This window comes from Mustela nivalis, assembly GCF_964662115.1.
Source record: "Mustela nivalis genome assembly, chromosome: 7".
Classification (NCBI taxonomy): Eukaryota; Metazoa; Chordata; class Mammalia; order Carnivora; family Mustelidae; genus Mustela; species Mustela nivalis.
In genome coordinates, this window is record NC_139026.1 from 79,998,932 (window position 1) to 80,016,313 (window position 17,382).

The following is a 17,382-nucleotide window of genomic DNA, read 5'->3' on the forward strand; positions in this document are numbered from 1 at the left end:
GTCAACTCTATTAAACATACATATTTTGGTACTTTTTCAGGTACTCTATAGACCTGATGGCCAACACGATGGCAAGCTGTATTCCACTCATAAACATTCCATAGAAGTCCCCATTCCCAGGGATGGAGAGTATGTTGTAGAGGTTCGTGCACACAGTGATGGAGGAGATGGAGTAGTGTCTCAAGTCAAAATTTCAGGTAAGTCAGTCACTTGAGACACATTTCCATTAAGTACTTGTAAGTTTTTAGGTAATGTAGACTCCCGAGAGTAAGGTAGGATCAATATGCACACCAATGTCAGTGTTTTCCTAGGTAAACTTGAAACATTAAGAATGTCCTGAAACTTGGTATTTCTTCCCTTATGAGACGCAAAAGTAACTTTGCAACACACCTTATGCTTTTTGTTTATTATCTGGATGACAAAGCATTATTAAAATACCACGATGCAGGTATGGTAATAGCAGTGTATGGTAACAGATAGTAGCTATACTTATGATGAACATAGTATAACACATACGCTTGTTGAATCACCATGTAGTACACTTGTAACATTGTATGTCAACTATACTTCAATTTTAAAAATACCATAATGGGGGCACCTGGCTGACTCAGTCGGTTAGGCATCTACCTTTGGCTCGGTCATGATCTCAGGGTCCTGGGATCATGCCCCACAGCAGGTTTCCTGCTCAGTGGGGAGTCTGCTTCTCCCTCTGCTCTGCATCTCTCCCCATGCTCCTGCTCTCCATTTCTCTTTCTCTCAAATAAATAAATTTTTTAAAAAATATCATAATGCATTATAGTTTTACATAATACTAGACCATTAGGTAATAATACCCAAACTTCTTTTATAACAAAAAGAAGTTCATGGACTACTATTAATACTCATCTAACTTCTTTTCTTTGTCCTACACATATTAATATAGTAATAAAATAGAAAGACACTAGATGATAGCTCCCTCCTTTACCATCTCTCTCTGTGTCTCAGCATACGTGTTCTTTTTCTGCAAACTTTATTTTTCATAGCATTGGTTAAATCCAAAATAAATACTTGAGGCAGTGACTTCCTCTCTTTTTGGCATTTATAGAACTCTATTATTTAAATTTGATACTTTTTTCTCATCCTACATGTTATAGTTTAACTATAATGATTTAAAATTGATGTTAATTTGAGAGTTTTATGAGAATCTGAAATACTACAAGATGCTGAATTAAAGACAAAAATAACAGATTTAGAAAACAATGCTAATTTATAGCCAAATAGATGAAAATATTATATATTTAACTAATGATTAATTTTTTAATGCTAAAATTTTTAGTCTGACCACAACTGCACAAAGAAACTATAGAAATAACATTAGGAAGTGTCAAATATTTGATGAATAACACCATTCTAGAATTTTTTAATTTAAGTTTGGGTTTATTTGTAAATTGTTTAAATAGGTTTTCCCATAAAATTATCTTACTTTTTTTTTTGATTTACACATTATTATGTCTTGTTAGAAAACTTGGAAATTACCAAAATTTGAAAGGAAATAAATCAGTCATATTCTAAATATCCTAAATAAGCTACAATTAGTGGTCAGTGGAATTTACTTCTAGTTCTCTTATATACATGTATAATTTGATTTTTTTCCTATTGAATATATCATGTTATGTCCCACTTTCATGAATCATGTTCCATGAGCAGTCCTCATGTCATTCAAAATTTTATAAATTTCATTTAAAATTATACAGACTATTCTCTCAAAAAATGTACAAAATTTACCTACCCATTTCAGTTTTCACTATAATAAAATATTATTTTGAATATACTTTTTTATAAATTAATCTTCCACTTGCACCACTCAGATGTTAGTCTCGTTCTTTTTAGCCATTACTAATTTGATAGAAGAAAATGGTATCTTTATGTTTTTAAAACAATTTCTGCATTCTGAACTTTGATAACACACACTTCCAGTAGTTACACACTTACTTAGGCTCTTCCACTAAAGGAAATCGGAGGGAAATGTGGACATTAATTTAAGGGCAGTGAGGTGCAAAATAACGTAGTAAATTGCTTTTGAAAACAAAACTTTCCTGTCAAGAAGTCTGTCATTGCCTACTGTTGCTCTCTTGATTTCCTTGCTCTTCGTTTATCATCCCTACTATGGAGCAGAACCCAGTTTCTGGGGTTTAGACTCAGAAGTTTGTAGCTGGAGATGCCAAATCTCTGACAGGAGCATCTGCATCGGTATAACTAATGACATGCCAGTTAATGTGAAACAATAGACTCTCCTGGGGTAGAGGGAGCCCTGGTTTCATTTGCCAGTTTCTGTGGTGTAACTATTTCCGTCATATCTGATTTCAAACTTCCCACATGACGTCTCTCAATGTGGAGCTAAGAACAGATGCTGGGTAACACAACATTAATGCAGTAATGGTGTGTTGTAGGCATAACCTTAAGAGCATTGATAACATTAAAACGCAGTAAAATAGGAAGTGATGAGTTTTCAGAATTTTCTGCCTTTGTTTTAAACTTCCTCATTGATTAATAATTTTATATAATTTCAATTTCAGTAACAGTGGTTTTTAACAACTTGTTCATAAATTTCCTTAAAAAAATTAGCAGTTGGCTGTTGGGAGGTAGAAGGGACCACCTGCAGCACCACAATTATTCTCTGACATCCCAGTGGAAATAGCCCATGTACAGAAGGCACAGAGTATGCTTGTTTTAGAAACCTCAAATATACTCAAAATAGTTCCCTTTTTTGCCAACTAATGGACAACATTCTTATTAAGACATATTTTTTAAATTTTTTTATTAACATATAATGTATTATTAGCCCCAGGGGTACAGGTCTGTGAATCATCAGGCTTACACACTTCACAGCACTCACCATAGCACATACCCTCCCCAATGTCCATAACCCCAATGTCCCTCCCCCACTTTCCCCTGGCAACCCTCAGTTTGTTTTGTGACATTAAGTGTCTTTTATGGTTTGTCTCCCTCCTGATTCCATCTTGTTTCATTTATTCTTTTCCTACTGCTCAAACCCCCCATGTTGCCTCTCAATCCCATCTTGCTTCACTTTCGTCCTCCCTGCCCCTCATGACCTGCCACCCTGCCTCTCAAATTCCTCATATCAGGGAGATCATATGATAATTGTCTTTCTCTGATTGACTTATTTCACTAAGGATAATACCCTCTAGTTCTATCCATATCATCACAAATGGCAAGATTACATTTCTTTTGGTGGCTACATAGTATTCCATTGTATATATACCACATCTTCTTTATCCATTCATCTGTTGATGGACCTCTAGGTTCTTTCCATAGTTTGGCTATTGTGGACGTTGCTGCTATAAACATTTGGGTGCACATGCCCCTTTGGATCACTACATTTGTATCTTTAGGATAAATACCCAGTAAATGCGATTGCTGGGTCATAGGGTAATTCAATTTTCAACTTTTTGAGGAACCTGCATGCTGTTTTCCAGAATGGCTGCACCAGCTTGCATTCCCACCAACAGTGTAGGAGGGTTCCCCTTTCTCTGCAACCTCTCCAACATCTGTCGTTTCCTGAGTTGTTAATTCTAGCCATTCTGACTGGTGTGAGGTGGTATCTCATTGTGATTTTGATTTGTATTTCCCTGATGCTGAGTGATGTGGAGCACTTTTTCATGTCTCTGTTGGTCATCTGGATGTCTTCTTTGCAGAAATGTCTGTTCAAAGACAGAATTTCTATTACTTATTTCTTATTCTAACCATGACTGTGCAAAGAAACTATACAATTAACATTAGGAAAGGTCACATGTTAGGGGGATAGTACCATTCTAAAATTTTCTTAACTTAGGTTTATTTGCAAACTGTTTAAATTATTTTTAATGAGAGAGACATGTAAATGCAAACAAATTTTAGGCTCTCTTGTAAATTTAGAAGACTTAATACTTCCCTTTGTTTCCATTTTCATAACTAAATATGTAGTCAGGAAGAGAGTACATTGCTAAATTTTAATGTTAATAAGCATCATGCTGTTCATTTATTTGCTCATTTATTTATTCATTCAATAAATGTACATTAAATGCCTAAATTTCCACATGCCTCCTACTCCACATTGCTATTACCCCTTGCTGGCCCTACTGTGATTCTAATGATTCTCTTGGCTTCTAGTTTTGTCCTCCTACAATCTATTCACTGTGCAGCAGCCAAAGGGATCTTGTTATACATCAATCAAAGTATGCAATTCTCCTCTTAGAAAGACATCCCATAAGATAAAATCTAATTTCCTTAACATGGCCTAGAGTGCTCTATAGTAATTTAGCTTAACTCTCTTATTTCAATTAAGTCATTTCATCTTTGTTCCATTGACTTTCCTTCTCTCCTTGAACATACACCAATGTTATCCTTACCTTTAACTATTTGTTCTTGTTCTTGCTGCTGCCTAGAATTTTCTGAATCTTGGCATAGCAGATTTCTTCTTGTCATTTTTGATTCTGCTCTGAAGTCACCTCCTCAGAGAAGATATTTATGAAAACCAATTTTTAAAAAACCCCTATTCTATGTCACTCTTTTATTTTATTCATAATATTTCTAACTATTCGAAATGATCTTATTTATTAAATTTATACTGCTTATTGTCTATCTCCACCCTTACTTGAACTTGAACAGAAGCTCCATGGGAACAAGCTCTTGTCTGACTTCTTTAACCTTTGAATCTCCAATACCTAGTGAACATATTTGGCACACAATAGTATTTAATCAAATAATTGTTAAATGAAGTTATGATTTCTGCATGGAATAAAATTTAGTTATAAGAAAAGTTTGGGTTACTTAAATTAGTTTATATGTCTAGAATGTTGATATACTTCCCCCATTAGGCACATGGTTTTTGTTATACCACGTGCTAATCCACAATTTGATTCTTACAAAGCTTGAAACTTCATATGAGAGATAGTCTAGAAAATTATTAGACGTGGTAACTTGCCTCTCCATCCTTCTCTGACCTGAACACTATTACTGCTGTCTTAGTATAGCATTCAGTATCAGATGTTTACAGCTCCCATCCAGACAAATGTAACACCACAAATGTTTCATCAGAAATATACTATCTAAGAAATTCTGTATTATCTTCTAAGAATCTTTTGTTTTTATTCATTAATGTGAGCTAAATTAAGAAAGTACAAATAACTACAAAATATTTTGAATATCAGTTTTAATAAGCTAGTTTACCTTATTACATATTCACTACAAATTTTAGAATTTAGACTATCAAGGATCTGTGATCATAATTAAATATCCACAAAGAAGCAGGCAGTTCATTATTTGTACGCATGTGCATATTTTGAGTTTTTATTTTTCTTTCTAGTTTTAAATAGACAGCAGATACCTTGGTCAAATCAAGAAAGACTTTTAAGGGCATTTGAGAGGCCAAACTTCTTTCTTAGGGCAAGTCATAATCATTTGAAAACTTAAAGGTGGTAGGAGTAACATGATCAGATGTTTGCACTTGAAAAATCACTTTGGTGATTGTGGAAAATATATATAGCAGGGAAAAAGATGTAAGTAATGAACTACGAGGTTATTATTATAGGATGACTAAAAGATAGTGAAGGTCTGGACTGGAAAGAGGGCAGTGGTAAAGTCTCGGGTGGGTCCTAAAAGAAGAATACATCTTTTCCATTTGATTTAAAGTTGCTATATATTCATTGTGTCGATTTTGTAGCTTCTAATAAATCTGTAATTTATTCCGATGTTACCATAGATGATGTAATTTCATCATTTAACCTACTATTTTGGTAACTCCAGGTTGTTAAGTTAGACTATATAACCAAAGCCACTGACTTAAACACTGGTGAAAAACACATTTTATGTTTTCACTTTGTCCTCTTCTTCCCAGTAGCAGGAGAGAAAGGGCTAGGAAGCGATTTGCTAGGTACAAGCTTAGATGTTTACTCCATTACTCACAGGCTTCCTTCTCTAGTACCTAAGTAATTAATACATTATAAAAGGACCAAGAGGATAGTTGGAATGGTTGGATTTAATTCATACATTATAACATCAAAATGCTATATTGACATCATCACATTTGCAGATACTTCCTCTGTAAGCATTTCAAAAACTGAAATTATTTTGAGCATCTAATCTTGTATACTAACTCGTTCTTATAAGTCCATCATCATAATTAAAAAAAAACATGTATTTGTGATTATGGAACAATCAAATATTATTATTTAGGAAATGTTACCTCTCCAACTATTTTGAAGTAATCAAATAGTTTGTTTTCTTTTGCTATGCTCTGTGTGGGATCAATTTGAGAGTTCAAGCGGATGAATTTAGCCTGATATTTTTAGGCTGACAAACAGCTTACATTTAAAATGATCTCTAGGGGCACTTGGGTGGCTCAGTCAGTTAAGTATCCAGCTCTTGATTTCTGCTCAGGTCATAATCTCAGGGTTGTAAGATCAAGCTCCACAGTGGGCTCTCCTTTGGGCATGGAGCCTGCTGAAGATTCTCTCTTCTCTGCCCCTCCCACCCTCCCTGTCTCCCTTTCTAAAATAATAAAGATAATAAAATAAAATTACCTCTAAAATATATATAATCCTTTCATTAACTTTGAAATATGACTATCCACTTAAAATCTTTTCCAAATTAATGCTGTACGTACACTTCCAGTTTTGTAACAAGCTTGGAAATAGAGGAGAAATTATCTGAACAAAATAATATTTTGTACATCTCTGAGTTTGACTTAAAGATAGCACCTCTGCATCTAAACTAACTTGGGTTTTCCTAGATCTTTTCCAAGGATTCTTTTAGTTACTAGTAAATTAACACAACAGTCCCAACAGTCCCATCTATGTAGACTCAGAAACAATTAGATTGGGAAATTTCTCAGTGGAATACATTATAAGAATAGAAGGAAAAATTAAAAATAATCCTCCAAGGTTTCCTTACTACCAAAATAATTTTAGTTTATGAAATACAATCTTTGTCTATGAAGATGTACCTTAGTATTAGAATGTACAAATAATTAATTACAAATAATAATTGGGAAAATCAGCAAACCCTCCTGAAGTTTGCATTCTAGGGAATATCAGAAAAATAAAGAACTAACATCAAATAATAAGATCTCTTTATGAGTAGGTTTAAGGATTAAAGAAAAAAACAAGTGGCTAATATAGAGAATAAAAGAAGTAGACTGATTTGACTAGAATGATCAGGTCAAACCTCTAAGTATGCAATGTCTGGGCTGAAATTTAAAGGAAAGGAACCAGCCTTACCACAAAAGTAGCAGCGATACTTTTGATAGTCATAAGAACAGGGAGTGCAGGAAAGAGCCCATCGTGTTCAAGAATCTGAAAGGAGGCAGGGCAACTAGTATATAGTGGTACAGGATGCATTGGAGATAGCAGAGAGGGGGGAAAACCATGAAAGGCCTGGCCCTGATTGTATCTCAGACTCATTTCATTCTATCCGCTCTCACTCGACTTTCTCCCTAACCCCATCCTTGAAGAATTCCATTGGAACTCTGTACTTCATTCTGTGGGAAAGCATTAGCATTCTTTCAGGGATGAGTGATGCAACCTAATTGAAAACCATTTTTGGTGTAGTGTAGACAATTCACTGGTGTGGGGAAAAGGGGAGTTGGTAAGAAGAGAGCAAGTCGGAGAACCTGTCAGAATGAGCGGGTTCCTTTCCAGAAAGGATCTATTTATGGAATAATTTAAGTTTTTTACTGCTCTGAGGTGCAAAGTAAATTACTAGACCTTTTCAAGGACAAAAGACTAAGAGTGGATAGGGAGACGTTTTATACACTTCTGAGAGAAAAATATACATTGTGGAACGTTTCTTATACAAATTATGAAAATATGTAAGATTTAGTAATAAAATTGATTGGGAAAGCAAACTAATTAAGTTGCTGGAGAAAAATGTCTAGATCATTTTGTTTGACTCCTTTCCAAGGTTGGACTTCCCTACAGGACATTCATGGCATATGTTCTCTCAACCTCAGTTTAAACACTGTCTGTGATGGGGAGTGAATTCACCATTGTACTCATAGCCCTTAGGTTTATCAATAGTCAATATATTATGGATCACTGACCAATTCTGGAGTGATTGAACTAGTTTCTGATAAAATCTAGCTCATCGGATCAACCGATAGCTTTCTCTAAATTTCTTCCTTTTCTCTCCTCTTTCATTGAAAGATGATTAATTCAGCAAAGATGAAACATATCTAGATAGTTTAATCAAGTATTGAATTAGATTCTTAAAAGAGAAAACAAAACCTTTTTTAAGCATTGCTAGAGTGAATGTCTGCTGGTTTTGACAAAAACTAGAAATTGCAGTGGAAAAGAACCCCCTCCATGGTCCATCTACTTGCAGCTCCCACGTGGAGGGACCATAGGAGAAGCCCTGAAGGCACTGGTACCCCCAGTACCTGGGATGCCCATAGACTCAGAGCCCTGTCCCCCACTTCAAGAGCAGCAGTGGCTTCCACGTTTCCAAGCCTTTCTAGCTCCCCACCCTGACTCTCAATAGCAAGAGCATCTAGGACATAGTTTTCACCCTTTTACCTCAGAGACAGAAAAAAGAACAGTGAAAGCTCAAGAAATGCTGCTGAAATTCCCAGAAGAAATGTAGCATACTTTCTCCAAAAATAAGTATGTTTACATGAAGTTTTCAAAACTAACAAGAAAACCCAGCCAAACCTGGATTTTTAGAAATGTTAGAAGAAGTTAAAGAAAATTAGTAAAATGGCTCTTCACTTTCAAAATGATTTCATGACACAGAAATTCAGATTATTAGAAACACCATTAAAGTTACAGGACAAGAAAACCTGTAACTCTTAAAGCTATATCACAGAAATATCTGAAAAGGAGATTTACCCAAGATACGGAAAATAATGATTAATACTCTTGATCACCAATAATCACAGATAACAATGTGGCTACTATATTTAGTTACTCTCCACATTTTCTTTTTCAGGGTTATGACAACATCATGAAGGACAACAGTGTATAAAATCTTTTACTCAGAATTTCCAATTTTTTTAGAAAAGTTTCCTAGAAGTAAAATTACTGGATTACAAGGCAAAACCTTTCAAAGACTTGGCACATATTTGGTAATTGCCAAATTAGTATCCAAACAGCAATGCCCATATTTTATCATTAAAGAATTTTTAACATTGTGGTATTCAAAATTTTTTTGTTAATTAGGCAAATATACTCTCTCATAATTTTTATTATTTTAATTACTATTGAGATGAGTATATTAATATATTTAATACTACTAATATGTTCATGTCTTGAAGTTCTGCTTATGGTCTTTTCTCTGTTTAATATTGGTAATTTTCCTTAACATTTTATGATCATTTTATAAAGCAAGGCTATTAACATTGCCATGCCATATTTGCAGCAAATTTTTTTCAAGTTTTCATTTCAATGTTATTGATGCTAGATCAACATAGTTCATTTTTATGCAAAATAATGAATTCTCATTACAAAACACTTCTGATATTTATTGCACGTAAACAAGTCATAGGATAATAGATATAATTTAAGTCCACTTATATGAAGTCCCAAAGCAGAAAATAATAAGGCAATGTTTCAAGGGGTATATATATGACATGTTTTCTGTTCTCTGACATGAAAGACAAATTCTTTTCAAAAAGGAGAGTAATTAACACAAAATTCCATACAGTATTACCTTGAGAGGAGGGCAAAGGGCAATCAGAAAAAGGCCCATAAGGTGGTGACAATGTTATTCCTTTATTTGGCTGCTAAGTAGGCTGGTGTTCTGTAGTAGTGGTTGTTGATTTATATAATAGTTTTTATATAACTAATTTATATAACGTATTTCAAGGTTGTAAAAGTTAAAAGCGGGTTGAAAAAGCTGAGGAGTAAGAAAGTTTATTGAATTTGGTACTTTATAGCTGTGTATTAGCTTGCTAGGGCTACCATAATGAAGTACCACAGATTGGGTGGTCAAAAAATAGAATTTACTCTCTCACATTTCTGGAGGTTAGAAGTCTGAGATCAGGATGTCAGTAAGGTTGGCTTCTTCTGAGGCCATTTTCCTTGGATTATAGATAGCCATCTTCTCCCTGTCCTCACTCTGTGTTTGTGTCCAGATTTTTTCTTCCTATAAGTACAACAGTCACATTGGATTAGAGCTGACCCTAATGACCTTATTTTAATTTAATTACCTCTTTAATGACTATCTCTAAATACAGTAACATTCTAAGGTACTGGGGTTTGGGCTTCCACATGAGAATTTTGAAGGGACTAAATTCAGCCCATTACAAAGTTATTGGTAATTTCAAGAGAAAAACTTCATCAAAGAGAAGTCCCATTTTTCTAAGCCAACCTCAAGAGTTTACATTCTAAAGAGAGAGGGCAAGATCAATTACTCAATATATAACAACAGGTAGTGATAATAGCTGAAGAAGAGAGTAAAGCAAAGGGAGGTAAGTAAGTAGTAATGGAAGAGAACAAGGGCTGTTCTCAGTATAAGTGGGAGGAATGGCTTGGTCTATGTGATGACACTGGAAAAGAGAATCAAATGAAGTGAGTGATTGGTCCATGCAAGTGCTCTTATTAGGACAAGTGCTCCTATTAGAATAATACAAAGCCCTATTCTAGGAGTATGTTTGGATGTTCAAGGAACAGCAAGGAGACCAGTGTTACTGGGGTTGAGCAAGGCAGGGGGAGAGTAGAGACAATTAGGGTAGAGAAATAGATGGAACCTGAATCATCACATAGTTTATAGATCATGGCTGAAGACTTTGGATTTTAGTCTAAATGTGATGAGAAGCCATTGAAGCATTTTAAGATGGGAAATGGCATGATCAGATTTATATTTTATAAGTCTTACTTTATCTGTTCATCGGTAAGAAGTAGAAATCTCATGAATGGTGGGGGAAGAACAACCTCTATGAATTTCTAGAAACAGGGAGAGTGGTTAGAAGCCAAAGATGACAGTCCAAGCAGGAGATGAAGTCAGCTTTGACTAGTATGGTCACAGTAGAAGTGAGAATTATAGTCAGGATTTGTTTGGAACAAGACCCAACAATATTTTCTGATAATTTGATAGTGAAAGAGGACTTGGCATAATTCAAAGAATTTAGATTAACCAACAGAATCATCTGCTGAAATGGCCAACAGAATCATCTTTTTTTAACAGAATCACCTACTAAAAATAGATGAATGGAGAAAATAAGGAGTTCAAATTTTGACGTGCTAGTTCATGCTACGTCCATTAATCATCCAGGTGGAGATAGATTTAAAAAAAGAAGAATCATCATCTAGCAAAACTGAAACCAGCTGAGGTCAGATAACAAATTTGTCAGAAAACCAAGTAGCATAATTATGTAACTATCTGCATTTCATACCAGCCTGGATATAGAGATAGCAGATGGTTGTTGATGTTGCCCCAAGTTGGCAGCTTATGCAGTTAATATAGGAGATCAAGGAAAACAAGGATTCTTTACTTCCAGTTAAAGAATAATTAAAATAGCTGAGTGGAGAGTTTGTATCGAATAAAATGTTTTCAGCTGTCAGTAACAAACCCTCAACTCAAAATTGCTTAAGAAATAGGTGGCCTTGGGGCGCCTGGGTGGCTCAGTGGGTTAAAGCCTCTGCCTTCGGCTCAGGTCATGGTCCCAGGGTCCTGGGATCAAGCCCTGCATCGGGCTCTCTGCTCCGCAGGGAGCCTGCTTCCCCCTCTCTCTCTGCCTGCCTCTCTGCCTACTTGTGATCTCTGTATTTCAAATAAATAAATAAAATCTTTCAAAAAAGAAAGAAACAAATAGGCGGCCTTTAGGCCTTAGTGAAGTCAACATCTCAAAAACTTTATCCCAAGCCCCTGCATCTCTACCTGAGAGTCTCAGAATCAAGTTCATTTAAGGCTCATCCTCTTTGTGGTTCTAATATGGCTACAGCAGAGCTAGGAGTTATTGCATGCAGACCTTATAATGTCCGAGGAAGAAAGGGTCTGTCTCTGTTCAAGCTTCATCTTAAAATGAAGGACCTTTACTAGAGACTCTCAGAAAATCTTTTCTGTGTTGTTTAGAATTGGGTTTACTAAACTAGTAAAATGTCAATTCTATAGTTGCTCAAAGTGATTAAGATTTATTTTAGGTCTGGCATTGGTAAAACTTTCTTTGGGGAGTGAACACCTGAGCAAAAACTAGAGAGTGTATGGCAAGGAAAGAGAAAACGATTTCTACTTAATATCAATATTTCTACTTAATATCAAAAGTTATGTAACAAGGTGAATAATAAGGTAAATAAATAAATAAATAAATGGGAAAATGAAGAAGGGGAAACTAAGTCAAGAACAGCTTCATAGAAGTACAGAAGAGGGATGAAAGGTTACGGGAAAGATACAGAGTTAGCTTCAAGAGCAGACAATTTTAGCAGTTTTTTTTTTTTTTTTTAATTGAATAAGGAATGGTAATCAATGTCGAATTTGAGATTAAAACAGGATTAATAATGTTAAACCAATTACCAAGGATTATATCAAGTTGAGAGAACGCTGATCCAAAGTCAGTAAACAGGTTTATCATTAAATATATATAGTTAAAAAGGAAAAATATATATATAGTTAACACTACCACTGTTAAAGAATATTTTAATGGATAAATATAAATGTTTAAGGAACAGTTTAAGTAATTATTATCAATTTTACTAAATTTTACAAAATTTCTATCAATTTTCATGGGAAAATTGTAAATGTTTTTGCTTTGTTTTGTATTTCGGTTAGATGCTCCATAAAACCCAAATCTTTCCCTCAAAGACTGCATTTGGTGGTGTTTTCTAAATTTAGAAAGTTATACTAAGAGGATAGAATCTGGAAAGAGTATTGTTAATGGAACCTAGCATGAAAAGTGACTCCTATATAATGTAAGTGCTCTAGAAAAGAAGAGTTGAAAATTAAAGGAATTCATCTATCATTTTTTTCTTCAAATTTTTATTTAAATTCTAATTAGTTAATGTACAGTTCAATATTGGCTTCAGGAGTAGAATTCAGTGATTCATCACTTACAACACCCAATGCTCATCATAACAAGTGGCTTCCTAATACCCATCACGCATCTAGCCCATCCCCCACCCAGACTCAGTGATAGAGAACAAACTGAGGGTTCATGGAGAAAAGAATTTATCATTTTTGAAGGATGTAATTGCACAGAAGAAGTTTCAGAAAATGAACTGATGGTTCTAAGAGAGATACCTTCATTCAAAGAAAAGCTTTATTTTTCTGAATTTTGGATATGAACAAAATTCTGGTTTTACTAAATAGTAATCTATTTCTTCATCTTGTTGACATAATTCCAAGCTTTGTGAAATATAGTTATAAAGTTTCAACAAATTTTATGATGGGTCATAATATTGTGCATCAATAACTTGATAATGAGAAAATGAATAATCTTATGTAATGTCATATCTTATATGTATACCTCTAACTATTAGTAAGCTCAATTTTGCACATTTGAATGTTGATACGTTAGTGGCATAAAAATTACATTAAGATATCTATTCTCTACTCACAAGTGGAAAGAAATATTCTATAATCCTAAGGAAGGAATATTAGGACAGATGTACGGCCCCTCAAATCATGGGATATTGTTTTACATTTTCTCCTTAAATAAAAGAACAAATAAATGAATTAAAATAATTATATTATCTTTAATGATATACACATCAACCATCAAAACATAATTTCAAATTTAATTTTCCTTTGGAACATTATAGGCTATATTGAAATTTGAAAACCTCTCAGGTAAATAGAAAGATAATTATGCTGAGAAAGAGAGTTGAGTTTTAAAATTTGCTCTGGAGGTTTGATATTTGCCCACAGTAACACAAATTTTAAAACTATTTAGAAAAAGTGAGTATGTCATTGTTAAAACTAAATCCCTTGAAATCTCTCACAAATAGAACTGGAAACCTTTAATGCTATAATAAGAAGGAATATAAAACACTTAACCTGGAAAGTGATATATCAACATATTAAAATGGTCCATTTGATACTACCTTAGGGACCAGCTTTAGTGATTTTTGAAAGGAGTGTTTAGGTCTCAAAGTACTTCCCAAAGTTAGGTAAAGCTAGAAGCCAGGCCCCTTGGTAAATTATTCACAGTATGAGAGCAATGCAATGAAGCAAAAGACATTCCAGAGGCACTTTTTACAGTCACGTTCTGCAAAAAGACCCAGACCAAGAAGAATTAAATCATTTAGAACATGTTCCAAAAGTAGGACCTTTTCCACCAAGTTCTTTCTTCAATAACCTACCAGTTCAGGCCTGTATAGTTGACTCTCAGTTCTAAAGCAAATCACCAGCCTTAGTCACCTGGCCATAAGAAGCAGTAAGAGTGTTACAGAGGACTAGCTCTTGGAGACCCTTAGGCCATATGTGATGCTTCAAAGTCCAGATGTGCCCAAAAGTTGTGAATTCTTTGGATATCAACATCTGTGTAGATAGATAATCCTTCCAATGCCCTGGCCTCTTAACTCCTCTGTCTTGATGATTTGTCACCTATTGATGATCACAGCCCAGAGAGGGGTTCACAGACTTGAATGTGAATTAGAACCTGAGTGGTCCCTGAAATTTGAATGAGAAAAAAAAATAACATGGTAATTTTCACTAATTTCTAAATCCAATTCATTATTCCTTCAAATTTGAATTTAAGCAATAAATCACTATCACCAATAACATCCACAGACATTCTCATAATATCTCAGCTGTTACTGTAGCACTTCTTCAAAAATATGGCATTAGACCTGATTTTAGTTCTTGTTTTTAATGGGCTAATAAGCACACTACTTTAATGTGTTAATAAACATATATTTACCTCCTTGATATTTTTATAAGTGTATTTCAATATATTTGGTTTTCCTTTAATTCTATATATTATACTTCTATATATTACATTTTATGTATGTGAAAGCATTATTTGCAACTTTCTCAGAGATTTATAGTCTGCCAAAGTGTTTATGAACAGGTAGATGAACAAATCTTTAATAAACAAAGAGGCTTAGCATCCTTACATTCTTGATATGACGAATAACTGCAAAAAAATAAAATTTCAATTTTAAACATGTATTTTCTGACCACTAACTCTTATTTTTCTAGTTTATTGCTTCAGATCTCCCCCAAGCTCTACCATTTCTTCTACCCTCTCCCACCCAGACCTTCCATTCCCCCTATTGCTTGTTTATCCTTCATTCCACTCCTGCCCTCAGTTCCCTCCTTAAATAGCTTAGGTCCACAGCCAATAGTTAAAACCACTTCCTTATCTATACTTAGCCTCATTCTCCCTTTATGCTCCTCACATGGCCAGGTCCCAACTCTGATTAAGTACAGATTTCTGTTTTACTATGTGCATGAATACAAGCGAACTCTATGTGCTCCTGACAAGATTTCTCTATGTATCCCCATCTCCATCCCTAATATTTACCCATTCCCCAACACTATTTGCCTAGAGACCCTCAGGTGCAATCATGCCCAGAAGTCTCATTTATGGCACTAACCAAAAGAAGTCCAGGAATCCCTGATTAATAAAGTTCTGGGTGCTCCATTTTCTAACTCCATTTCTATCAATACTTAACTCAAAAAACCTTCCCACTCTGCCCTCTAGAATTCATTGCCAGACATCCGCAAAATCTCCAATAATGTTCATCTCTGCACTGAATATTTCCTTCCCTCTCTTTTTTTAAATATTTCATTACTTATTTGAGAGAGATAGAGAGAGACAGCACAAGTGGGGAGGAAGGGCAGAGGGAGAAGCAGATTCCATGCTGAGCAGGGAGCATGACGTGGGGCTCGATCCCAAACCCTGGGATCATGACCTAAGCCAAAGGTAAACACTTAACTGACTGAGCCACCCAGACACCCCTCCTTCCCCTTCTTAATTCATCTAAAACCTTGCTCTATTGCTTCTCCTGCAGTTTGTTCAGACCCCTGGACACTGGACATGGTGGTAGGGTAGTTGTCCTTCTAGCTTCTTATTGCCTCCATAGTATTCTCCTCCTTTCTTGCCCCCAAAAGCCCCGCTTAGAATCTCCTATCACCAGTCTCTCTCATTCATTTCCCTTTTTAAAGTTCTCTACCAATCTTCTAGATCATTTCTACTCATTCCTTGCAGAGTTAAGAGCCCAGGTGACTGTCAGTGTCTCCACAACTACTTCTGTCTATATTTTGTTGACTTCAATACTCTTATAGATGATCCTTACATTACCCTGTCCTCTCAGTTATGTTGTCCTTCCTATGGTTCTATTTTAACCTTATTATTGCTAGGGTTTTTTAATATTTTATTTATTTATTTGACAGACAGAGATCACAAGTAGGCAGAGAAGCAAGCAGAGAGAAAGAGAAGGAAGCAGGTTCCCCACTGAGCAGAGAGCCCGATGCGGGGCTCAATCCCAGGACCCTGGGATCATGACCTGAGCTGAAGGCAGAGAATTTAACCCTCTGAGCCACCCAGGTTCCCCATTATTGCTCTTTTATAATATCAAAGACTGTAGTATCTGACAACCACCTATCTTTTCCCTAATTTTTTTTTTAGTATTCCAATTCCTAAAATGTTTTTGACCCAGGAGAAACCATTGATGTTACCGCTATTTCTGTTTCTTTCTTGATTTCTTCATATCTAGCTTAAATCTCACAGCTACATATTATTACTCCTGTATATAGAACCTCCCATTTTCTTTGCTTCTCTTACTTCATTGCACTCATTTGGATATACCATAAGTTAAGTCCAACTGTCCACGTACATCTATGCCTACACTCTCAAAGCTAAAGGTGGGTAGAGAAAAATACCCAGCATTAAGATTGGTTACACCAATCTTAATGACCAATCTTCATGACCACTCACTTAAAGAAGGACTGCAGTGCTGCTGGACCATTCCACTAATACCTTTTCACTTTTCTCTTCTTGACAGCTATTTTGCTTTTCTCCTTCCTTAAATTTCCAACATATCTTTCCTATCTTCCTTCTTTTGTCACTAACTTTCTTCTGTTTTCTGAGAAAATTAAAGAAATCAGAAGTAGCCAACACCTAAATATGTACCATTTAATAACCTGAATGAACTCCATGTTCTTTTTTTTTTTTAAGATTTTATTTATTTATTCGACAGACAGAGATCACAAGTAGGCAGAGAGGCAAGCAGAGAAAGAGGAATAAATAGGCTCCCTGCTCAGCAGAGAGCCCAATGTAGGGCTCGATCCCAGGAGCCTGAGACCATGACCTGAGCTGAAGGCAGAGGCTTAACCCACTGAGATACCCAGGCGCCCCTGAACTCCATGTTGTTATCTAAGAGCCACTCTCCACATGTGAGCCAGATTCCAACACTTCTTGTTAATTCAAGAGTTTTGCCTGAACCATTCTTTCTTTTTTCTGTTTCATCA

General features: G+C 35.2%; 1 protein-coding gene across 2 annotated transcripts in view; it reads left to right on the forward strand.

Annotated features, from left to right (window-relative positions):
• The window catches only part of CNTN1 (contactin 1), a 351,845-nt gene that overhangs the window by 312,162 nt on the left and 22,301 nt on the right, over nt 1-17,382 (forward strand). For both annotated transcript variants that reach the window (XM_082742231.1, XM_082742230.1), the window contains one exon: nt 41-197. In XM_082742231.1, the coding sequence (XP_082598357.1) occupies nt 41-197 (157 nt within the window). The remainder of the gene's footprint in view (nt 1-40; nt 198-17,382) is intronic.